Source organism: Mauremys reevesii, linkage group 9 (assembly GCF_016161935.1).
Source record: "Mauremys reevesii isolate NIE-2019 linkage group 9, ASM1616193v1, whole genome shotgun sequence".
NCBI classification, from domain to species: domain Eukaryota; kingdom Metazoa; phylum Chordata; order Testudines; family Geoemydidae; genus Mauremys; species Mauremys reevesii.
Window position 1 is genome coordinate 47,708,596 of NC_052631.1, and position 24,534 is coordinate 47,733,129.

Consider the following 24,534-nt stretch of genomic DNA (forward strand, 5'->3'; position numbering starts at 1 on the left):
GTTTAATTTAGGAGGTTGAAATTTAAGAATGCAGTGTATTATTGATACCTAAGAAATCATTCTTACCTGCAGTTATTGTATCTCTTTTATCCCCCTCCCTCTTGGTTGTCTTTTCAAGCTCTTTGGCTTCTTCACCATGACCCCCTTCAGAGTCAGAAGGTTCCTCACCTTCTTCCACAGGTCGGAAATCCATTTCCTGTTCCTCAGGGATTGGCTCCTTCTGAACCTTCTATAGACACAACAAACACAAATAACTTTACAGACTACTTGCCACAACAGGAAATCTATTCACATCACATACAGGATGCAAGGAAAGTTCTCACCTTTAATGAGAGAAAAGCCCCAGATGAGTCAAATGTTCCCATTTCTTCTTCTGCATCTTCCAAGCACCATTCAGGGAGACTGTCCCTGTCATCTTCCATACTGCCACTGCCGCACCGCACTCGTCGGTAACCCCGCTCATCATCCCGGTCTCGGAAATCAAATTCAAACCTTCGCCGTCTCTCCATAGGTTCTCGCCAGCCTGCAGAACGAGGACCATCTAAAGGAGGGGGAAAGTAACTTTACAAGACAGTCTCACAGGACAAAAACTTATTTGGAAGGATGATGGGGTAGGGGAAAAAAGAGGACAAATTGTGACAAAAATTCAGACTACCACTACAGGATACAATCCATCTGTCAATGGGCATTTTAAAGAAAAAATAGCTGGAGTATTTCCCTTTATAAAGCCCCATATCTGAAGTCACTGTTAAAAAAACAGTTAGCCTAAGAAGGAGTTACATGTCTTGAAACGTAGCCAAAGCACCAAAATGAGACCTACAAAATTAGGCATGATTTGATTCAGTAGGTAACTACACTAGCCATCAGTGACTGGTATATTTAAGGATGGAATGAAGAATGCTTCCTTTGCTTTGATCCCCCGCCCCCCAAACCATCATGGGGGATGACAGTTTTTGAGTCATGGTATCGTGAAACCTGGCATGCTAGTCTGTGGGATGAGGGGAGGATGAAATAAAAAAGTTTACTTCTGAATCTTATCTTATTTCTGAGCATACTCAGAGGACATTTTGCTAAAAATCTAGCAAAGCCCCCTCCACCTTTGTCACATTCCTTCTCTCCATGTACTTTGACTAGAACCTCACAGCAGCTGTTGCCAGGAACAAATTCAGTTGGGGAAATAAGCTGGAAAACTCAGTCCCCCCAACTCCATTCACCTCAATGAGGTATCAATTTTTAAATTTGCCCAATTAAGTGCTAACACCATTAAGCAAAATCTATTTTTCTTTATTTTCAATTTATAAATCCAGGAAATTTAATGTAAACAATAGTCAGTGAAAATTAAGGTGGAGCTGTTAAAATTACATTTTAACAAGGAAATGCAAAGGGTGAGGCTCCAATATCATCTCAGCCACATTGCATATATATTTTCTATTTCTATTTTTCTGGTTAGATATATAGCTTAATATGCTCTGTTTATGTCTTTAAAACATATTAGATGGGTTGTGCAATATAGCCAATTAATATTTTGACACAACATTTACAGTACTGATATGCAAAAGTCTGTTCTTTCTATTTTATTTCTGATTCTGATTTAAAGTAAAAGAGTTTTTAAAGAATTTAGAGCCTGTTCCCTCAGAACTTTTCATTCTGGATTAAAATCTCTAGAAATGCTTAAGCAAAAATGTAGATTCAATAAGTATGGATTAATGGGGTAAATATATTTCAGAGAACTCCAGTAACAGATATTTTTCTCTTTAATAAATATATTTCTTTGGCAGATCCTTTCTGATGGAAAGTAGCAAGTCCTAACACTCTTGATGAGGCCTAAAACATACAGGTAACTGTAAAGGAACCATAAAAACATTTTTCTAAATGGTAAACTAAAAAAATGTACAAATTATAAGAGGCAGCATGTTTTGTGTTGAATTCTTGCATTATTTGTGAACATTTTTACAGAATTTAAAGCAAAACATTCCAACATCCTGATAAGATTAAGGAAATTTCCAAAACTTGAAAGTCCCTCTAAAATGATGAGGAATGAAAACCTGCGTGAAACAACTAAATGGCAAATGTACACTGAACTAAAACTATGTCTTAACTATAAGAAGAAGGAAATTCCATTCAGTGAAGAACTAACAATACTAGATATGACAGCAAAATAGAAGCACAAGGAAAAAACAGTTACCTTCTCAAAACTGTTCTTCAAGATGTGTTATATATGCCCATTACTCTGTAGGTGTGTGTGCACATCTTGTGTATCAGCTCAGGAGAGTTTTCCCTAGTAGTACACGTACAGGCAGCCCTGCCCATCCCCCGTCTCCTTGTGCTTCTAACGGAGGATATAAAGGGCAGAGTCACTCCACCCCTCCTTCAGTTCCTTTGCACCAAAATCCAAGTGATAGTATCTGATTAATTAGGGCACAAGGATGGGTCACGTAATGGACATATGCAACACATCTCAAAAAGCAACACTTACAAGTAGTTGAGCAACCATTTTTTCCTCTCAGGAGTGCCTGCATACACTGTAAGAGACTCCCAATTATGCAAGGCAGTGGAGCTTGGAGTCTCATTGGAAAACAGACTGCAAGGACTGTTTTTCCTACATTCCCATCTTTCTTGATACAGTGATACTGCATACTGTCTAGTAAACGTATAAGACAGAGGATCATGTTGCTATTCCTGCAGAAGTTCACAATAGGGACATTTCCCATGAACGCTATGGAGGCTGAATGCGCTCTGGATGAGTGTGCTGTCAACTTCTCAGGAGGTGCTATGCCCTTTGCAGCATAAAATAATAAAGTAATGCAGCTGGTACTCCATTTTGAGAATCACTGTGCTATAACAGGATGACCTATAATTTGTTTTGCATAGAAAACAAAAATCTAGGAAGAAACCCAAAAGGGCTTTGTTCAGTGCAGATAAAAAGTCAAAGCTTGATGCACACCCAAAATTTCAGCATTTGTTCATCCTTGCATATACATGGTTTTGGGAAGAAAAACACTGAACTAGGCATCCTGTAAGTCAAAGGGAGCATGTCAGTCTCAGGGGTACTGGGAAGGGACAACAGAAGCCAGGGGCATGATACGGAACTTTATCTGTATAGGTTCCAAAGGTTTAGGATGGGTCTGATTCCCCCTCTGGCTTTGAGAATTAGAAAGTATTGGGTCTAGAATCCCCTCCTCAATGAAGGAGGTGACACTTCTACAACTCTTAAACAACAGTCTACACTTCTTGTCTTAGTACAGACTCTTGAGGGAGGTCCCTGAAAAGGGACTGGAAAGGGGGTGGATTGGGGATAGAAAAAATTGCTGGGTATATCCTAATTCCACTGTGTTTAGCACCCACTTGTCCAAGGTTATGGACTGCCATGCATGCAAAAAATGGGATAGCTTGTAACCAAAAGGAGGGGAAAGACCAGTAAGGTCTGGACTGGTAAGCATGCTGTCCTTGAAAAAAGGAGTCAAACATGCTGCTTTAAGACTTGTCATTGCCTGGGTGACGTGACTGAGGTGGTGGGAGACAGAAGACTCCTGAGACTGTTGCTGGCATTTAGAACATCAGGCTACTGGTAGGGGCAGAACTGCTGTCTTGGTTGGTATTGAGAATGATATTTTGTCCTCTTTGGGTATGTCTGCAAATGCAATAAAAGACAATGTCTGGCGCAGGTCAGCTAACTCGGACTTGCGTTGTTAAAAACAGAAATATAGATGTTCGGGCTGGGGCTGAAGCTGGAGCCTGGACTCTGAAACCTCATAATGGGGGTGGGTCTCAGAGCCTGGACTCCAACCCAAGCATCTACACTGCAATTTTTAGCCCTGCAGCCCAAGCCTGAGTCAACTGACCCAGGCTTTGAGACTTGTCGCTGCGGGTTTTTTATTGCAGTATAGATGTACCCTGTGTGGCCAGCATGTAGAGGCTTACAGACTTAAGACTGCTCTAGAATCCTTTATTGCGTATAAAGCCTCATCCATCTTGGATGAGAATAAAGCACAGCCCTTGAAAAGGAGGCCCTCAATCCTGTGCTGTACTTCTGCAGGAATCCACAACAACTACAACCACAAATAACAGCGCTTCATTACTGCTGTCACGGTGTTGCCGTAGCTCTGGCTATTGAATCTACTGCACCCCAGGAAGCCTGCAGATCTGAGTGAAAGGCCTGATAACCTTCAGCGACAAGAGACTGGAACTGGTTCCCTAGAGGTTTCTGGCAATTTATTCACAAACGGAGATGTTGCCTCCCCATTAGAATAGTCATACTAGTCCAATAAGGCCTGATGATTGACAATGTGGCACTGTAATCTCACCACTGAATACATCTCTCCCCCAACAAGGTCTAGTTTCTGTGCACTCCCTTCTGTGGGGGTAGAACTTTGGCCCACCTTTGACAGTCTCTCTCATTTACTGCAGTTACAACTAGTGAACCTACCACAGGTTCTGAATAAACCTACTCAAGCTCCTGGGATGGAATTTGATATTCACATTCAGTACCTTTAGCCATTGGTGGAACTGATGAAAGGGTTTGCCCAAGGTCTTGATGGGCTGCAAAATGACCTCACTGATAGAAAGGGCTACCGTTCCTGCCATAGCTGGGTGCAGAATATCAATGAGCTTCTGGGAATTCTATGAAGAGAAGCTGCCATTCTTCTAAGGAGCTTTTCGTAGACTTTGAAGCCATCAGGTACAGGGGAAGACAACTCAGGTACCTGAACCTCATCTGGTGATGAGGATGATGTATTCAAAGGAAACAAGGAAGAAATCTTCTGAAGTTGGTCTTCCACCTCCAAAGTCGCTCGTTGCTCTGAAGCTGGTCGAGCTAGGTCTGCTAATCCGTGTCAGCAGGTTGATCAGTATCAATAAAAGACCTCTCACAACTGTACAGAGAAGCCTCCCTTCTATAAGGGAGCAGAGATGTTCAACTTGATGCCAGGGACATCCCCCAAGGCATCAAATACAGCCAATGAGGAAATGGATATGGAGCTGGAACCCAGTTGTGTCTCCATCATGCTTCCCAATCTCTGGCTCTACTCTTCTCAGAGTGCTGTCTGAGAGTGCAAGAATGGGATTTGGAGGAAGCCCTGGACTCTCTGAAGTATGACACTTGGTGCTCTCTTCGGATTCTGTTGAACAATAAGAATAGTTGGAAAGCAATGGCAGTGCGTTACTGGGAGGAGTCCTTAGAGACTGGGACTGGAAATCTAGAGATCGACAGAGAGGCTGACCATCAAGACAGAGTATCTCCAGGAGAGGGAGAGAAAACTGCGCACTGATCCAACTGTGGTAAGGGTGACGTGAAGGTCTTTTATGATAAAGAACCTTATTTCAAATATTCTAGGCACCATATTTCAGGAAAGATGTGGACAAATTGGAGAAAGTCCAGAGAAGAGCAACAAAAATTATTAAAGGTCTAGAAAACATGACCTATGAGGGAAAAATTTTGGTTTGTTTAGTTTGGAAAAAAGAAGAGACAGAGGGGACATGATAACAGTTTTCGAGTACATAAAAAGTTGTTACAAGAAGGAGGGAAAACATTGTTCTTCTTAACCTCTGAGGACAGGACAAGAAGCAATGGGCTTAAATTGCAGCAAGGGAGGTTTAGGTTGGACATTAGGAAAAAGTTCCTGTCAGGATGGTTAAGCACTGGAATAAATTGCCTAGGGTGGTTGTGGAATCTCCATCATTGGAGATTTTTAAGAGCAGGTTAGACAAACACCGGTCAGGGATGGTCTAGATCAGAGGTGGGCAAACTATGGCCCGCACGACCCTAGAGCCCAGCCCCTGAGCTCCTGCCCCGGGAGGCTAGTCCCTGGCCTCATTCCGGCTGTTCTCCCTCCCCTGCAGCCTCAGCTCGCTCCACCACTGACGCAATGTTCTGGGCAGTGGGGCTATGAGCTCCTAGGGCAGCGCAGCTGCAGAGCCTGGCCTGACCTAGTGCTCTGTGCTGCGCAGTAGCACGGCTGGTTCCAGCCGAGCGGTGCAGCTGCCTGTCCTGGTGCTCTGGGCCACCAGTGCTCCAGGCAGCATGGTAAGGGGGCAGGGAACAGGGGGGGTTGGATAGAAGGCAGGGGAGTTTGGGGTGGTAGTCAGGGGGCAGGGCTGTGGATAGAGGTCGGGGCGGACAGGGGGCAGGGAACAGGGATTTGAATGGGGACAGAGGTCCTGGGGGGTGACAGTCAGGAATGGGGGAGGGGGGTGTTGGATAGGGCAGGGGTCCCGGGGGGCCGTCAGGGGCAGGGATTCCGGGGACTATCAGGGGTTCCGGGGACTGTCAGGGGACAGGGGGGGTTGGATAGGCAGGGGTTCCAGAGGGCCGTCGGGGGCAAGAAACAGGAGGGGTCGGATATGGGGCAGGGCCAGGAGATGCCTGGCTGTTTGGGGAGGCACAGCCTCCACTAACCGGCCCTCCATACAATTTTGGAAACCCAATGCGGCCCTCAGGCCAAAAAGTTTGCCCACCCCTGGTCTAGATAATACCTACTCCTGCCGTGAGTGCAGGGGACGGGACTAGATAACCTCTCGAGGTCCCTTCCAGTCCTACGATTCTGGATTCATGGCACTTAAAAACTTCAGAATCAATTAAGCAGATTTCAGCAAGGATCTTAAAAGATAAGTCTATAGGTATAACACGACTGCTTTACCAACAGTAAGTTTGGCCTGTCTTCATGATCCCAATATGCCTGACTGAAGTCTCAAAAGCTAAGCAGACCTTAGGCAACTGCCTCTCACAGGGTAACTACCAATAAAAAAAGTATTTAAAATAGTACAAAAAATAAACTCATAAGATTAGGAAACAAGATTTGGATTTTGAATACCCACTATTTATTAACAAAAGGAACAAAAAGAAATTGGGACAGCTGTTTATCCTGTGCAAGAGTAAGCCATACATAAATTAATGTGCAGTGTGGCCTGACACTTTTCTACACTGTTTTAAATCCATAAAAGGGAGTCTGGTACATACATCCTAGCATGTGGGTATATGCAGAGGCAATTCTGAAAGGAAAAGGCTGAGCTAAATAAATGGAGGCAGGCAAATTGTTGGGAGGGCTTTACTGATTATTTTTAGCACATATGGCTGGTAATATCTAAAGACTCTGAAATGTGCAAGTGGAACCAGGTTACACCATTGTTAATTTAAACTGATTGCTCAGTGCAAAAACAGGAATGTATTAAAACTGTTTTCAGGGACCTGTGATCTACTATTGATTAAGAGAAAAATTCAAACAAAACCGTAGCCATCTGAGCTGAAACACCATTGTGGTATACCTGTTAACTCATCCACTTCCATGTCAAGAGTCTGGCAATTTCATCTCAAATGCTAGAGGATCTTTCAAAGTATGAAGCAGTCTAAGAATGATAGATTTTATATCTATCTAGTATTTATGACTAGATTAATCTATAATTAATTTGGCCAGCAATCTACAACAGATCAAAATTCAAACAGGCAATAAGATTTCTTATAAGTGAACTATAGGAAACTTCCAGAATGTTTCTATGGAGTTTGTGTACTACGGAACTTCTTGACATACACATGAACTTCTGAACTTCTAACTTCATAAGGTCCGTATGTTCTTCTTTATAAGAGTAACTTGTTGGTACTAGGTAAAAGTGCACCTAGAGTGCAAGCCTATCCTGGGTAACACCTCACATCTGACTGTCATGAGGTGCTGTTTTAGCAGTTTTAATTACAACTGAACTGTGCAACAAAGCAGCAGTATGTCTGAGGAAAGGACAGGATGAATCATTCTCCATAACAAACTAACTCTTTCTCCCCCACCCACGTAACAGAAAACATCTGATAATGTGTTAGTCTAACTCTCAGGCTTATTACTAACTACTAAAACAAACAGATAGCAGTTCCAAGGGAATGGGTAATGGAGGGGGGAGAAGAGTGTGTAGTAATTGCAAGAATGGCTCCTTACCCTACAGTAACATTTGTTCTTTGAGATGCTCTCAACAACGTGTAGGCCACTGGAGGTGTGCGTGTGTTTCATGTGCACAAGACTGGATTGTTTTAAAAAATAGCAGCATTCACTGGGGTCACACAGTTCGTGTTACTCCTCAAGCTCTTGTGTGAGGACATTAATGGGCGAAGCAATCACGATCCTCTCAGTTAAAAGCTGGTGGTAGCTAAAGACACCCAACAGCAGAGATGGAGGGTGGGCTATGGGATCCAGTGGTGACAACTGGATACATATAGTATGTGTAATTTTCTCTCAATGCCAAATATAGTTTTGCGAAGTCAATATGTAATTTTGATTGATTCGGGAGAAATTCTGAAACTAGTTAAGGGGCATAGCTCAGAGGAGGTCTCAGCACCACATTGTCCCTATGGAATGTTGTACAGGGAGGGTCACCCATGAGCACGTGATGCTCACTTGCTGTTTTGATCAAAGTGATAGCCACTAGGAAGACTGTTTTTAGAGTGTGGTGGGTACAGGGAGCACTCACAGAGGCTCAAAGAGTGTCAGCAAAAATACACTGACGTCCCAGTCAGGAGTGGGTTCTCTGGATATGTATGAAGTTACTCTTTCAGCAACTTCACTACAATGAGGTGAGAGAAGTCCCCACATGACTTAACAGGCAGGTAATAAGCTGAAGTTGCTGCAAGGTGGACTTTGATAGAATTGAGCGAGAGACCTGCCTGCTTGAGATGTGTTGGGTAGTCAATGATCTTAAGTATAAAGGCCTGGGCGGGGTGTAGATTATATTGGACAGCCCATATCGAGAACCTCTTCGACTTGAAATAATTTGTCCTTTCCTGGTTTGAAATAGGACTTTTGAAACTATAGGGAACAGTCTGTCCTTGGTGCTTAGCTAGTGAACAGCCACGAAGTCAGGTGCAGCGATTTCAGGTCTCGATGGAGTAGATGGCTGTGATTCTATGGCCTGGAAGCTGGAAGAACAACTACAATGGCTTTGTGAGCCAGATCTCCTTTTGTCTGTACAGAACCACCAGAATGACTGCGGCTTTGTCTCTTAATTTCGGAAGTCACCCTGGGAATCAAGGGAATCAGTGGGAAGGCCTACAGCAAGCCCCTGTTCCACTGCAGAAGGAAGGTATTGAGTAGTGATCCTGAAGTCAGGCCTCCCCTAAAGCAAAAGTTCTGGCATTTTGGGTTGTCTGCAGTGACAAAAAAAGAGTCTATTGGCAATAGGGCCAGTATGACCACGGTGGCATGCTGAATGGGTCATGTCCTGGTCAACCAGTTGCCATTCATGCTTGTGCAAGGTCAGTGCCCTGTGGTAAGGTTTTCCTGGGCCAACTCTGAAGTAACTTGTGAATGGTAGCGGGGAGGCCTCTCTGCTCAAAGCCAGAGAAAACGCACAGATCGGAGATGCTAACAAGTAACATCATTCCTCAAATGGCAGTACTGAGGGATGAGGTCTCTGCTCTGGTTTCAGTGCCTGGTGCTGTGTTCTTGCTGATGTTGTCCTTGAGGGGGATCCCTCAGATTTCATGTGGGGGTATATCTTGGTTCTGAATTCTGTGTCAGTGCCAGTGCTTTTGCAAACACCGATGTCGGTAATGTCTGTGCTCTTGACACTGCTCTTTCGTGAAGGACTTGTTCTTATCCTTAGAGAAGTGGTGTTTCTTCTTGCCTATTTTTGAGCCATGTCTGGTCTCAGCTTAGCCTTCTCTTTCAGTTTCACCCATACATTCAGGTGCTAGCATCAACTTTGGCACCAAGTGATTGCCGGAGTCAACTGTATTGATGCATTGGTGTCATAAGGAGGTTCTCTTTCCTACATTCTTCTCCCCACCTTGAGTGTAATGTCTGCTTCAAGGGGCACTCAGGATGACCACTCCTGCATACCTTAGAGTTGGAAGCTCCTTCGCATCTGAGGTAACACACATTGATTGCTCCAGCAAGTGAAGTTTGAGACATGCTTCCCTTGACTTACCAGTCCTCAACATGAATGATTTACACATCACATACTTATGGATGAAACTCTTCCCGCAAACAGGAAAGGCATTGGATTATGAGCATCAATGAACGCATCAGTCCCTCACAGGTTAGAGAGAGCTTAAATCTTGAAGGCTTGGAGTCTGCTGCAGTGGTTGGGGCAAAGCACCTTGCCCTACTATGCAATGGAGTATACAGGAAGTCTTGCTGTCTCTCCCCCGCCTTTTATTTTCCAAGAACATTAAAATCAATAGAAAAACAAACAAGGAAGTGAAGAAGGAATCATCACAAAACACAACTAATGTGGAATTAAGTTTGAAGCTCCAGGAAGCGTAGCCGGTCTGACACATGCCCAGTTCCATCTCATTGCCTCAGGCAGTAGGAGGGAACTAAGGGAGGGTCAAGGCTGATCCAACCTTTATACCCTCACATGGGAGCAAAAGGAGGCATAAGCTGTATGCGTGACCCCAGACAATGCTACTCAAAAGATTCTGATCTTGCGTGTATGAGGTGCATATACACCTACAGTAGGATCCACAATGACACACACTCAAAGAATAAATCTGGTTTCCTTCTTAAATGAAGCTCAGTGGCTGGAGGACATATGCACGTGTGTAATTTTTTTTAAATACACACTTTGGAACTGTGGCCGTCTAAAAGTCCATAGCACAAACTTAAATTTTGTTTAGTGAACAAAATAGCATAAACCTCTCTACCTACTTTTTCCATAAAGCTTTTGCCCTCCAGTCCCTGATCACTCACTGTCCTTTTCCTTCAACTACTTTGCTCGTCTCCCTTTCCAGATCTCCTCTCACCTGGACTATGAGGACGCCACCTCTCACCATCCCTTCGTGGCCCAGCCAGTCTCCAGCCTCCATCATCATCTTCCCCATTTTGCTCCTCCCTGAAGATGCGCCAGTTCTCGCTCTCAGAGCGAATAAACTCGTGTTTCCTCCCTGTTGTTGTTGTCCCACCTTCCTCAAAATTTGGTCTCACTGCAAAGAAAACAAGCATATAAATGAACAAGCAGTCCAATCTGAGGACAGTAGAAACACATATGGCTTGTAACTTGTATCTGGAGCCATCACAGGAAACAAACATCTAGTCCCAAGAGTCTCCAACAGCATTTGAGAAGTGAAGCTTGGATAGATCAATGGGAGCAATGCATTTAGAGACCAAGAGGAATGGAGATTCATGGGGGTGAGCAAGGAGCAGTGAAGGAACGAACAAGGGAAAGGGAAGAGGAAGAAACTGGGAGGAAGGCAAAGATGAGAAGTAGAGGTTAAGCGGGGTACATGGAAAAGAAGGGCAAAAATGAAAATACAGTGAAAAGTGTATGGAGGGAGAGGAGAGATTGGATTAACAATGAAAAGACATTACATACTAGAGAAAAAACTGGAATGAAGATAAGCAAGAGAAGGAAAGCACTGTAAACGTATTTATTTTTAATATAAATTAAAACGATTAATTGTTAGTTGCACAATATGTACACAAAATCTTTTTCGGGGGTGGGAGGCTATAAAACCACCTTTTATCAGAATAATTTATCTATAACCTTTTTGGTGCAAATATATAGTATTGGTGAATTTGAGAGTGTCATTGTAGAATTATGGGCTGAACAAAAAAAACACTGCTGTATCTCCATTACCCTATCTGGCTCTTGGATGAACGAGATTTGAAAATGAGATTGACAGCTGTGGGTGAGGCAATGAGGAGAGGAGTAACTATATTCAAGTTTAAGAAACTGGCAAAGAGGGTATAAAATGTTGGTAGATCTGGGACCAATCATCCTTAATCTGAACTAGGGAAACATTTAAAATGCACAGGAAAATAGGAACACAGATACTTGGCGAATACCAATATATCCAAAAGTAGTTGGTATAAAGCTTTACACAAAGGTATCCACATGGGCATTTGATGCAGGATTACCCCAATGTGTATGTAGTGGTTCAAATATTCAGACAGACTCGCAGCTTTCAGGTACAGCGCTGGGCCATTTCAATTCAAGACTGAGTATCTATGTGCTTCTAGTAATTTACAGTCTCGAGCACAACACTCCTCCAACCAGTTTGAGGATGTCTAATCTAAGCACTGTTCTGCATCATGTATTCCTTGTATTCTGTTTTGTCCTGTTAACTTCAGAATTCTTATGAGCCATATCAATGTGACACACTAACTTCCTACTATTGTTAGCACATGCTAACCTGGATGTGTTTTGATATTTATAAAAAAGTATCAAATTTTAGTGGTGTGAAAAAGGTAGGTTCATTTTTCCATGTACATCCAAGATCCCTGTATGAAATCATCATGTCAAATATTTTAGGAGAGCTAATATTTGGTGAAGTTTGTATTTTATTTTGCTATTTTTCCTTACCATAATGAACCTGGAAACATGACCCCACCTGATGTTTCTGAAGAATGGAAAAGGCCTTTAGGTCACCTCCTACAAGATATCCTAAGATGATACTCTAAAAACAGTATCACTTACAAATATGTATAGGTGTTTACAGATTCCTCAGCCTGACAATCATTACTAACAAGAATATCATGAATACTTGGATGCAATGATAGGGCAAAGGGCAGGGTTCTATACTGAGTCATGATTTTCATAGGTAACCCATCTTGCCATCACCGCCTGTGTGTGGGTCTGTATCTAGGGACTTCTGGCGATCACTTCACCTATCCCCATTGCCAGTCGCCCAATGCCGCAGGACTTTTATGGGTAGGGGTGGGAAAAAAGTTCTTCCTGTGAAAGAAGCCTGCACATGAGTAATTTAATGTGGGGGGAGCTGATGCACACCAGTAGCCATACAAATCTTAGCAGAAGAGGCACATGTGTCCGGTGGCAAGGAGGTCCAAGACGACCGTGGGTTTCTCCTCCATTTAAGCCTTTGTCCACCTTCACAGCTGTTGAGAGGTGATCCTGCTTCATCTGCCTGTTCTGCCATTGACGTCTTATACTAGGTTGTGCTGCACTTTGTCTAGTACCTCACCTTCAACCTTACCATCATGGGTGACCCTACCAGGAGTACAGGACTCCAGGCAGCATCGTTCATAGCGTCTTAAGTCTACGCAAGCTTCTCCATCACATCAAGGTGGCAACCCAGGCATGTGCCCCTGGACTGGGATAGGGGGTTATTTTCAGCAACAGCAGTCATGACTGAGCAGGCCCTTTTAGGAACCCCTCTGCTCACCCCATACAAGGAAGGAGCTAGAAAAGGTGCCCCAAATATAGGCTATCCCACCATACCTGACTGGATAAATGTGTCCAGAGGGATCATTCCCAATGCGGTTGAAAAACAAAAATGTTTCTTGCAACTTGGAATGTCTTTGCCTGACTAGACTAATCAAAAAGTGAAAGACCCAAATGCAGAACAGCAATTGTTGCCCAAGAGTTCTCAAAGTACAATATCAATATTGCTGCTCTCAGAGAAACAAGATGTACAGATGAAGGCCACTTGAGGGAAGAGGGCGGTGGTTCCACTTTCTTCTGGAAAGGAAAACCATCAAGCGACAGGCCAATACACGGTGTTGGCTTTGCAATCAAAAACCTTCTAGTCAACCGCCTGACTGAGCTCCCCGTTGGCATCAACAAGCGCCTCATGACCCTCCGCATCCAATTGGTCAAGTCATTTGCCATGATCATCAATGCATATGCACCAACTCTTGACACTGAAGAACAGAAGGAATCCTTCTACATTGACCTTAATAAAATGTTGTCATCTATTCCAAAAATAGGTAAGATAATCCTCTTAGTGGACTTTAATGCAAGTGTTGGCCGAGATTCTAACGTATGGAATAGCACCACTGAGAAGGAAGGAGTGGGCAAGACCAATTCCAATGGCATCCTTCTACTCAGCAAATGTGCAGAGCACGACCTTGTGATCACAAACACAATCTTCAGACAAAGCAACAAGTACAAAACAATTTGGCAACATCCCTGCTTAAAACAGTGGGACCTCCTAGACTATGTCATTGTAAAAACACAGGATCTAGGAGATGTCCAAATCACCCGTGTCATGAGAGAAGCAGATGATCGCTGGACTGACCACCACCAGGTGAGGAAAGTCATGTCCATCAGGATTGCACCAAAACACAGAAAGCAATACAAATCTCACAGACGGCAATACAGCATCCAAAGACTTCAATCCTCAGTGTACGAAGAGAAAAGACGGTTACTCACCGTTGTAACTGTTGTTCTTCGAGATGTGTTGCTCATATCCATTCCATGTAGGTGTGCGCGCGCCGCGTGCACGTTCGTCGGAAGACTTTTACCCTAGCAACTCAGTGGGTCGGCTGGGCGCCCCCTGGAGTGGCGCCACAATGGCCGTGGATATATACCCCAGCCGACCCACCCACTCCTCAGTTCCTTCTTGCCGGCTACTCCGACAGTGGGGAAGGAGGGTGGGTGTGGAATGGATATGAGCAACACATCTCGAAGAACAACAGTTACAACGGTGAGTAACCGTCTTTTCTTCTTCGAGTGATTGCTCATATCCATTCCAGTTAGGTGATTCCCAAGCCTTACCTAGGCGGTGGGGTTGGAGTGAGACGTGGCGGAATGCAAAACTGCCGAGCCAAAGGCCGCATCGTCTCTAACTGCTGCACCAGAGCGTAGTGCGAAGCAAACGTATGGACCGATGACCAGGTCGCTGCACGGCATATCTCCTGAACCGGTACATGTGCCAGGAAGGCGGATGAAGAAGCCTGAGCCCTGGTAGAATGGGCAGTGAGGTGGCCCGTTGGAACATGGGCCAAGTCATAGCACGTGCAGATGCATGCTGTCAGCCACGAGGAGATCCTTTGAGCGGAGATGGGAAGGCCTTTCATGCGGTCCGCTATGGCCACAAAGAGCTGGGGCGACTTACGAAAGGGCCTTGTGCAGTCAATATAAAATGCAAGCGCCCTGCGGACATCCAGGGAGTGTAATCACTGCTCCCGTGGAGATGAATGAGGTTTGGGGTAGAAAACTGGGAGGAAGATGTCCTGACTGGTATGGAAGGCCGAGACCACCTTAGGGAGAAAAGCGGGATGTGGCCGCAACTGAACTTTGTCCTTGTGAAAGACAGTGTAAGGAGGGTCTACAGTGAGAGCTCGGATCTCAGAGACCCTCCGAGCCGAAGTAATGGCCACCAGAAAAACTGTCTTCCATGACAGGTATAGGAGAGAACAGGTTGCCATCGGCTCAAAAGGCGGACCCATGAGCCTGTTGAGCACTAGGTTCAGGTCCCAGGTAGGGGCAGGGTGATGGATCTGAGGGTAGAGACATTCCAGCCCTTTACGGAACCTAGCGACCACCGGGTGAGAAAACACCGAGTGTCCACCTTCGCCAGGATGAAAAGTGGATATGGCCGCTAAGTGGACCTTCAGGGAAGATAAGGCCAGGCCCTGCTGTTTAAGGTGCCATAGGTAATCCAGGATGACCGGCACGGGGGCCGCCATGGGCGCAAGGGCCCGTGAGACACACCAGAGCGAGGAACACTTCCACTTGGCCAAGTATGCGGAGCGAGTGGAAGGTTTCCTGCTGCTGAGCAGGATGTGTTGCACAGGGGCGGAGCAGCGTAGCTCTGAGGCGTCTAGCCACGCAGGAGCCACACTGTGAGGTGGAGAGCTGGGAGGTCCGGATGGCGGAGACTGCCGTGCTCCTGAGTTATAAGGTCCGGGCAGAGGGGAAGGGTGATCGGCGGGGACACAGAGAGGCTTAGCAGCGTGGTGTACCAGGGTTGCCTGGGCTATGCCGGAGCAATCAGGATTAGATGAGCCCTGTCCTGACGGAGCTTCAGCAGAACCTTGTGGACTAGTGGGAATGGGGGAAACGCATAGCACAGTTGGTGCGTCCACTGAATGAGAAATGCGTCCGAGATCGACCCTGGTGAGTGTCCCCGGAACGAGCAGAAAGTTTGGCACTTCCTGTTCACACGCGTCGCGAACAGGTCCACCTGGGGAAAGCCCCACTTGCGGAAAATGGTATGGATAATGTCTGGTCTTATGGACCACTCGTGGCACAGGAAGGATCTGCTCAACCAATCCGCGAGAGTGTTCCGAACTCCCGGGAGAAAGGATGCCACCAGGTCGATCGTATGTGCTATGCAGAAGTCCCATAACTGGATGGCTTCTCGGCAAAGGGGGGAAGAGCGGGCCCCGCCCTGTTTGTTGATGTAGTACATGGCCGTTGTGTTGTCCGTGAAGACGGAGACACAAGGGCCGGACAGAAGCCTGCGGAACGCCTGGCATGCGAGGCAGACCACTCTGAGTTCCCGAACATTTATGTGGAGCGAGAGCTCCTCTGATGACCACCGGCCCTGTGTGCGCAGGTGGCCCAGGTGGGCTCCCCAGCCGAGGGAAGACGCGTCTGTCGTCAGAGACAACGTGGGCTGGGGCGGGTGAAAGGGCAACCCTGTGCACACCACGGAGGGGTTCAGCCACCAATCGAGGGAGTGAAGCACATTCGGCGGCATGGTGACCAAGGTGTCTATTGGGTCTCTGGCCGAACGGTACACCGAGTGGAGCCACATCTGAAAGGGGTGGAGTCGGAGGCTGGCGTACTTGGTGACGTATATACACGCCGCCACGTGCCCCAGCAGAGCGAGGCCAGTGCGGACCGAGGTCGTGGGGAAGGCCTGAAGGCTGCGGATGACGGTCGTCAATGCCAGGAACCTTGGCTGAGGAAGACAGGCCTTGGCTAGAGAGGAATCCAAGGTTGCTCCTATAAAGTCCAGCCTCTGCGTGGGAACCAGGGTGGATTTGTCCACGTTGAGCAGCAGACCGAGGCTCGTGACCAGGTCCTGTGCGACTCGCACATGCTCCCTGACTTGTTCCCTGGAGGCCCCTTTCAGGAGCCAGTCTTCCAGGTAGGGGAACACATAGAGCCCTTGGCGACAGAGGTGGGCGGCTACCACTGTCATGCACTTCATGAATACTCGAGGTGCTGTGGAGAGGCCGAAGGGAAGGACCGCGAACTGGAAGTGTCGACGGCCCGCCACAAAGCGGAGGAATTGTCTGTGCGGAGGGAATATGGCTATATGAAAGTAAGCGTCTTTCATGTCGAGGGCAGCATACCAGTCCCCGGGGTCCAAGGAGGGAATGATGGTCCCTAGGGAGACCATCCGGAACTTTAACTTCAATAGGAATTTGTTGAGGTCGCGCAGGTCTAGGATCGGCCTGAGACCTCCATTTGACTTCGGAATCAGGAAGTAACGGGAGTAAAATCCTCTGCCCCAATCTTTCTTTGGCACCTCCTCCACTGCTCCGATGCTGAGGAGCGTCTGTACCTCTTGCAAGAGGAATTGCTCGTGAGAGGGGTCCCTGAAGAGGGACTGGGAGGGAGGACGGTAAGGCGGGGTGGAAGCAAACTGGAGGTGGTATCCGTGCTTCACGATGCGCAGGACCCAGACATCTGAGGTCAGGAAGGACCACGCAGGGAAAAAATAAGAGAGGTGGTTGAAGAATAGGGGGAAAAGGATCCCGAACTGAGAAAGGTATGCTGCCACTGGGCGTGCCTTCAAAAGGACGACTTCGGGTCCAGCTGCGGTTTAGAGAAGCCACGATTATTATGAGATTGTGGCCCCGAATAGCGCCTGCGGCCTCCACGCCCTCAACGTCTGTTAAAGTCCTGCCTCTGCCTGGGGACAGAGTACGGGCGGAAGTGTTGAGGACGGTAAGTGCGTCGCTGGGTTACAGGGGTATGCATACCCAGGTTGCGCATCGTAACCCTACTATCCTTTAGGTTCTGGAGCCTGGTGTCGGTTTTCTCCGAGAACAATTCCTTGCCTTCAAAGGGCAGGTCCTGGATAGTGTATTGGAGTTCGGGCGGAAAGTTAGAGGACTGCAGCCAGGAGATACGCCGCATGGTGATGCCAGCCGCCAAGGTCCGGGCTGTGGAGTCCGCCGCGTCTAGGGAGGCCTGCAGGGAGGTCCTAGCCACCTTCTTCCCTTCCTCCAGGAAGGCTTTGTACTCCTGGCGGGAATCTGGGGGAAGCAACTCCCGGAATTTCGCCATCTCCGACCAGGTGTTGTAGTCGTAGCGACTCAGCAGAGCATGCTGATTCGCTACGCGGAGTTGTAGGGCGCCCGCCGAATATACCTTACGACCGAGGAGGTCCATCCTTCTGACCTCCTTGGACTTAGGAGCGGGGGCCGGCTGTCCATGGCGCTCCTTGTCGTTAACAGATTGGACCACCAGAGATGAGGGAGGAGGGTGCATGTAGAGGTACTCATACCCACGGGATGGCACCATGTATTTCCTCTTGACCCCCTTCGCCGTCGGTGGAATGGAAGCCGGCAATTGCCAAAGGGTATCAGCCATGGCCTGGATCGTCTTAATGAAGGGCAGAGCCACTCTAGTGGGCGCGTCCGCCGCCAGGATGCTGCAAACAGGGTCCTCGACCTCTGGGACCTCCTCCACCTGCAGGTTGATATTTAAAACAATTCGCCTGAGGAGGTCCTGATGAGCAGCGAGATCAACTGGTGGCGGGCTTGAAGACTAAGCGCCCGCCACTGCCTCGTCCGGTGACGAAGAGGACGATATACCAGGAGCCAGGGCGTCTGGAATCTGCTCCTCTAGCTGAGGCTCCTGCTCTGGAAGCACTGGTGAGGCGACTGAAGGAGGTAAGTGGGCGTCCATGCCAGCTGGCGGAGGACGACTAATTGTGGCCTCAGGGGCCCGATGTTCTGAAGAGGCAGCCCGCGCTGGAGCTAGGGGAGCACCTTGGGCCTGATGGTACGCCCATGGTGGCCAAAAGAGCCACTGCTGAGTACCCTGCACTTCAGATTGTGCCTCCTGAAACAAGCCCTCCGGAACATCCGCTTCCTGGTCCTGGGAGTAGCTTCCCATCTGGGACGAAGCCGACGGATGCCTGGAAGGCCATGGCGGAGCAGATAGGCCTTGAGCCGACGTCCCCACCGACCGGGAGCTCTTCCGCGCCGGGGAGCAGTGCTGCGAAAAATTACGGTGCCGTGAACGGGACCTATGACCGGCCCGGTGCCGGGAAGTCGACCTGGACCTGGAGTATCGGCGTCGGGAGCGGCTCCTAGTAGAGCGGTGCCGAGATCGGTGCCAAGACCTCGAGCGGTGCCGGGAGAAGTACGACGGCGACCAGGATCGAGAGCGGTGCCGGGACCCGGAACGTCGGTGTGACCGTGATCGGGAGCGGTGCCGGGCGGAAGCGCTGGTGGAAGCAGGATGGATCAACGTTGGTTTCCCCATCGATTGGATGGCCCGCACCGGCGGTGCCGGGGGCGGCGGCGGTGCCGCATCCGAGAGCGCTATCAGGTCCTTTGCCACCTCACAGACCTCCGGTGTAGAAGGCACCATCAACTCGACCACGGCAGGTGCCGGGGAGACAGGAGCTGGACTCAACAGGCCTTGGCAATCCGGAGTCGACGGCAACGGCTCAGGCGGCAGCACGGTGGCTGCAGGCACCGTGCGGTGGAGCCGTGCCCTCGTGCCACATCGCGGGCGGTGCCGGGGCGGCAGGGGTCTTAGGAATCTTCGCTCTAGGAGAGAGCGAGCGAGCACCTCTGACTTGACTTAGGCACCAACGACGTTCAGTGCCGAGAAGGAGCGGGTGCACCGGTGCGGCCCGGTGCCGAAGACGAACTCTTCGCGTCCGATGAAGGTGCACTCGGTGCTGAGGACGGAGGGTTAGAGCCGCCTCCATGAGGAGCTGTTTTAGTCTAATGTCCCTCTCCTTCTTGGTGCGAGGCTTGAAAGACTTGCAAATAGCGCACTAAGACGATAAGTGCGACTCCCCGAGGCACTTTAAACAGGAGTCATGCGGATCTCCTGTAGGCATCGGGCGATGGCAAGCTGAACACGGCTTGAATCCCGGGGAGCCGGGCATGAGTGCCGGTCCCGGTGCGGGGAGGGCCTGAGCCCCAAACCCGACTAAACTTACTAAACTCTAATTTAACTACTAAGAAACAACTACTAACTAACTTTAAACTGATTTTAGAACTATATACACGAAAGCTATGAGAATGCTAGGGAGGTGAAGGTCAGCTACGCTGCACTCCACTGTTCCAATGACCGACACGGGCGGTAAGAAGGAACTAAGGAGTGGGTGGGTCGGCTGGGGTATATATCCGTGGCCATGGTGGCGCCACTCCAGGGGGCGCCCAGCCGACCCACTGAGTTGCTAGGGTAAAAGTCTTCTGACGAACGTGCACGTGGCGCGCGCACACCTACATGGAATGGATATGAGCAATCACTCGAAGAAGAACTTCCAAACACTCCTTGGTGAAAAACTGGTCATATGCACACCTGGAAATGACAACACAAATGTCGAAGAAGACTGGGAAGCCCTAAAACAAACCATCCATGAGGTTTGCAAGGAATCCATTGGCCTTGCTACCCGCTGCCATCAGGACTGGTTTGACAACAACAACATTGAGACTACAGCCCTTTTGGATCAGAAAAGAAAAGCTTTTCTGCAACTGGCAAAAACAGCCACTATCCAGTCAGAAGCAGAGCTTTCTCCATCAGCTCATAGCTGAAGTTCAAAGGAGGATCCGAGAAATCAAAAATAAATGGTGGGAGGACAAAGCAAAAGAAATCCAAACATTCGCTGACAGACATGATATGCAGAGCTTTTTTTGTGAGCCAAAGACCCTGTACAGACCAAGCTCATGTGGCCTCACATCTCTGAGAGCCAAAGATGGTACTACCCTTCTTAAAGATAATGAATCCATCAAAGAGTGCTGGAAGGAACACTACCAAAAGCTTCTAAACAGAGAATCAACTGTGACTGACAACACCATAGACTCCATCCCTCAAACTGGGAAACTCTTGCCAACCCACCAACACCTGAAGAGGTCTGCAAAGCAATTAAGCAAATGAACAATAAAGCCCCAGGTCCTCATGGCATACCAGCTGAAAGTGGGAGGAGAAACACTGCCTAACAAGCTTCACTTGCTGCTCCTCAAAATCTGGTGCACTAAAGAAATTCCTGCCGACTTACGTAAGGCTAACATTGTTGCCATTTTCAAAAAGGTAGACAGGGCTGACTGTGGCAACTATCAAGGCATTGCCCTCCTGTCCAGCGCTGAGAAGATTCTCGGTGGAATCTTTCTGAATCACCTGCTCCCTCTTGCAGCGCAAGTATTCCAGAGTCCCAGTACAGCTTCAGACCATCACGAGGCACAAACACCACAATTTTGCAGCTAGGCAGATCCAGAAAAAGGTCAAGAACACTACCAGGAGCTGTATATAGCCTTTATCGATCTGACCAAAGCCTTCAACTCTGTCAAATGGGAGGCTCTGTGGAAAATCATGCCAAAGTTTAGCTGCCCAAGCAAATTTATCACCATTATAAGACTCCTCCATGACCAGATGGCTGCCTGCATCTTGTGCAGCAGATCTACCTCTAAGCCCTTTTTCATCCGAACTGGAGTAAAACAAGGTTGTGTACTGGCACCCTCCTTTTTCTCCATTTTCTTAGCAGCTATGAAAACACTAACCCAAGACAGTCTACCACAGGGCACTGGCATCCAATATCGGGTTGACGGCAACCTCTTCAACCTTTCTTGTCTCTGTGCCAGAACTAAAGTAATATCAGCAACAATAACCAAACTCCAGTATGCAGATGACTGAAGATCCTCCTTTGAGTGTGCAACTACAGCACAAACACCCTGAATTGCTTCTCTGAAGCTTACAGAAGCCTCAGGCTAACTCTGAATATCGGCAAAACAAAAGTTCTCCACCAGACAGTCCCCGGTCAATCATCAGACCCAGCAAGGAAGATCCATATCAACAAAGAAGAACTGGAAAATGTAGAATACTTTGTCTATCTTGGCCTACCACAGAAGGCAGAAAGACATCAAGATTCAGCACAGAATTCGCTGTGCCAGATTTGCCTTTGGCAGACTGTCTCACCGAGTGCTCAACAATCACATCCTCAGAACACATACTAAACTTTTAGTTTGTAAAGCGGTGGTAATCCCAACTCTCCTCTACGGCTGTGAGATGTGGGTGACCTACAGAAAATATCTGAAAAATCTGGAATGCCAGCACCAAAACTTTCTTCAGAAGATCCTCAATATAAAGTAGAAGAATCATCGCACTAATGTCAGTGTCCTCACAGAGACCAATATCTCCAGTGTTGAGGCCCTGATTATCCAGCACCAGCTGAGGTGGAGCGGACACTGTGTGCGCATGCCTGATGTATGCTTACCAAAACAACTGCTGTTTGCCCAACTCACCAAAGGAAAAAGGAAACGAGGAGGCCAAAAGAAATGCTTTAAAGACACCCTCAAGATAAACATCAAGAGATTGACATCGCACACTGGGAGACAGCAGCCCAAGATAGGGATAACTGGCAAAGACTTGGTCAAAGAGGGAACGTCGACTTTTGAGGAAAATCGCCTTGCCTTGGTCACAGAAAAATGCCAGAAAAGGAAAGACAACGGTCACGCAGCAATCGCAGCCCAACCCCGTCTTCCAACACCACCTGCAATATCTGCCAATGAGCCTATGGCTCAAGAATCAGATTTTTCAGTCACCAAAGGAACCATGAAAAATAAAACCTGTGAAAGAGATCATCCTCAACCTTAAGGTATTGCAGAGGACAACAGGTAAACCACAGGGAATTACTGATGACAGGGCCTAGTTGGCAAGTGCAGATCCTATACAATTTTAATGGCTTATCAGACTTCCTGGTTAGTGCGTCTTTTGACACAAATAAAATTCTTCTCTAGTTACTTTCTGAAGCCATTATTTTAAAAATAAAAGATGATAGTGGAGGAAGGAGCTAAAGGTAAGACTTTAAATCACAAAGAATTCATCTTTGACTCTTAACTGCCATGCCAACTCTGCAACCAGTGACAGAGGAACATCTTCAGTTTGTGGTTTCGGTGAAGAGTTAAAGCCCTTCTTAGGTTATCCAAGTCCCCTCTGCAAGGGGTATTATATTTATTCCACAAGGGCAGGTTCACACAAAATCTTATGACAGGGATTCAGGGCATTTTGTTTTAAAGGGGATTTAATTACATTTTCTAGTTCCCCTGCTTACAACAGTTCCATAAAAAGCTGCTGCTTGGTATTCAGTAAGATTAATTTAGCTGGTCAAACCAATTTCATGATGAGATCAGGACATTCCTCCCAAACACAGCAAAGTTTACTATAATAATTTGGAAAGGATGCAGTTTCTTCCATATAATGGTTATTGTATTCAGCACTGGAGTGTAATGTTTTGAGGACTGCTCTTGATTGCAACATTTCTAATTGGTACTAATGGGCTATATGCTCTGTTATGTTCATAATAGATTTTGAAAATATTTCCATATATGTATCCATATTTATCATTCTAGTGGTTTTAGCTCCCTCTTGATTAAAACTATAGTCAAGGAAATTACAGTTTTCCTGCCCATTGCTTTAAGAAAGGCAATGATTTTGTTTTCAAATACTGACATAGCATTAGTGATAAGTTTTCCATTTAATTTACAAAAAATAAAAAATTTATTTCTAACATTGCTCGAAACGCACAACACCTAAGAGAGTTGACAAGGCATGATCTGGTGTATGTTTTAGGGCTGCTTGCAGGGACAGAATGACACTTGAATGACCTTGAAGAAAGGAGGTAATGATTTTACAGTCTTGAATTTCTAGTGCAGTACACATGTTTTAGGGATGAGGAAAGTGTGTTCAGGAGTAAATGTTATATATAAAATGGAGAAAAGCATAATCTCTAGAATTCTGGTATCGGTATCTTTCCAAGCATCTGTAAAAGCAGGTCTAGATGGTTACATTAGGTGACTGCTTTAGTGCTACACGCCTCAATTAAACAGTAAAGGGAACACACCACGGCCTTGCTTAAGACTCCATGTTCCAGGACAACACAAACAAGCCAGTCAATAGGCAGTAACAGACTACAAGGACTAAGGACACTGATATGTATTAAGGATTTGGCAAAAAAAATGACCCTTAACCCTATTATCTCTACTAAGAGACACTGCTCCATTTTGAAAGTCCAACCAATCAAAGATCAGGAAAAAGTCTCAGAAAAGAGACAACAGTGAAGTTACTGAAGTGTGGAGTAATGTGGATCCAACACAAAAATGTACATACAGTTTCTATAAAGTTCAAATTTTCCACAATATTAGTAAACTGAATTTGCATACAGTTCCCAGACCCCATCTTACTGGGCTGAAATTACTTAGTATAGCAATCAGGTTTTCACCATGGCTTTTCTAAGATGAAAAGAATAAAATGTAATCTATGGCCTTGCCTTGGACTAATTGACTGGACTTCCTGAGGAGAAGGAGCAGCAAAAGGGCACCTGTGTTCATGTTTGACACAAAGCCAGCAACGGTGTTTATGGAAAACTTCAGAGAGAGCAAATAGGCATCCAGCCAACAAAGTCTACAGCTGTGCAATTTGAAATAGCAAAATGACTAACCTCAAAGAACAAGACTGGAATTCTGGGATACAGCACTTTGATAACTTGTTTATATAGAAGATCCTCTATTAGAACAGCAAATAACTTCAACTCTTTTTCACAGTGTCATGAGTTTTCCACAAGATGTATAGACTATATTCTTTTCAAAGAGGAATGGGATCATTAACAGCAATATTATTGCCTGTGGTTAACTGGAGGGGGGGGGGGGGAAATCTATCCAGTACTATGATTCTCTCTCC

At 46.8% G+C, this 24,534-nt stretch overlaps 2 protein-coding genes across 7 annotated transcripts in view; one reads left to right on the forward strand and one right to left on the reverse strand.

The window, feature by feature from the left end:
• Nucleotides 1-24,534, reverse strand: part of GIGYF2 (GRB10 interacting GYF protein 2) — a 169,142-nt gene that overhangs the window by 61,062 nt on the left and 83,546 nt on the right. For all 5 annotated transcript variants that reach the window (XR_005584535.1, XM_039487793.1, XM_039487790.1 and 2 more), the window contains exons 8-10: nucleotides 10,718-10,897; nucleotides 324-541; nucleotides 67-229 (exon numbers count right to left, since the gene is read on the reverse strand). Coding sequence is in view for 4 of the 5 variants with exons in the window: in XM_039487793.1 (XP_039343727.1) it covers nucleotides 67-229; nucleotides 324-541; nucleotides 10,718-10,897 (561 nt within the window). In the remaining variant the exon portion in view is untranslated. The remainder of the gene's footprint in view (nucleotides 1-66; nucleotides 230-323; nucleotides 542-10,717; nucleotides 10,898-24,534) is intronic.
• KCNJ13 (potassium inwardly rectifying channel subfamily J member 13) overlaps nucleotides 7,512-24,534 on the forward strand; it is a 30,784-nt gene continuing 13,761 nt past the window's right edge. The window contains exons 1-2 of one of the 2 annotated variants that reach the window (XM_039487796.1): nucleotides 7,512-7,554; nucleotides 23,428-23,476. The gene's annotated coding sequence lies outside the window, so the exon portion shown is untranslated. Of the gene's footprint in view, nucleotides 7,555-8,944; nucleotides 9,055-23,427; nucleotides 23,477-24,534 lie in introns of both variants that reach the window. The other variant, XM_039487797.1, reaches the window with a different exon arrangement.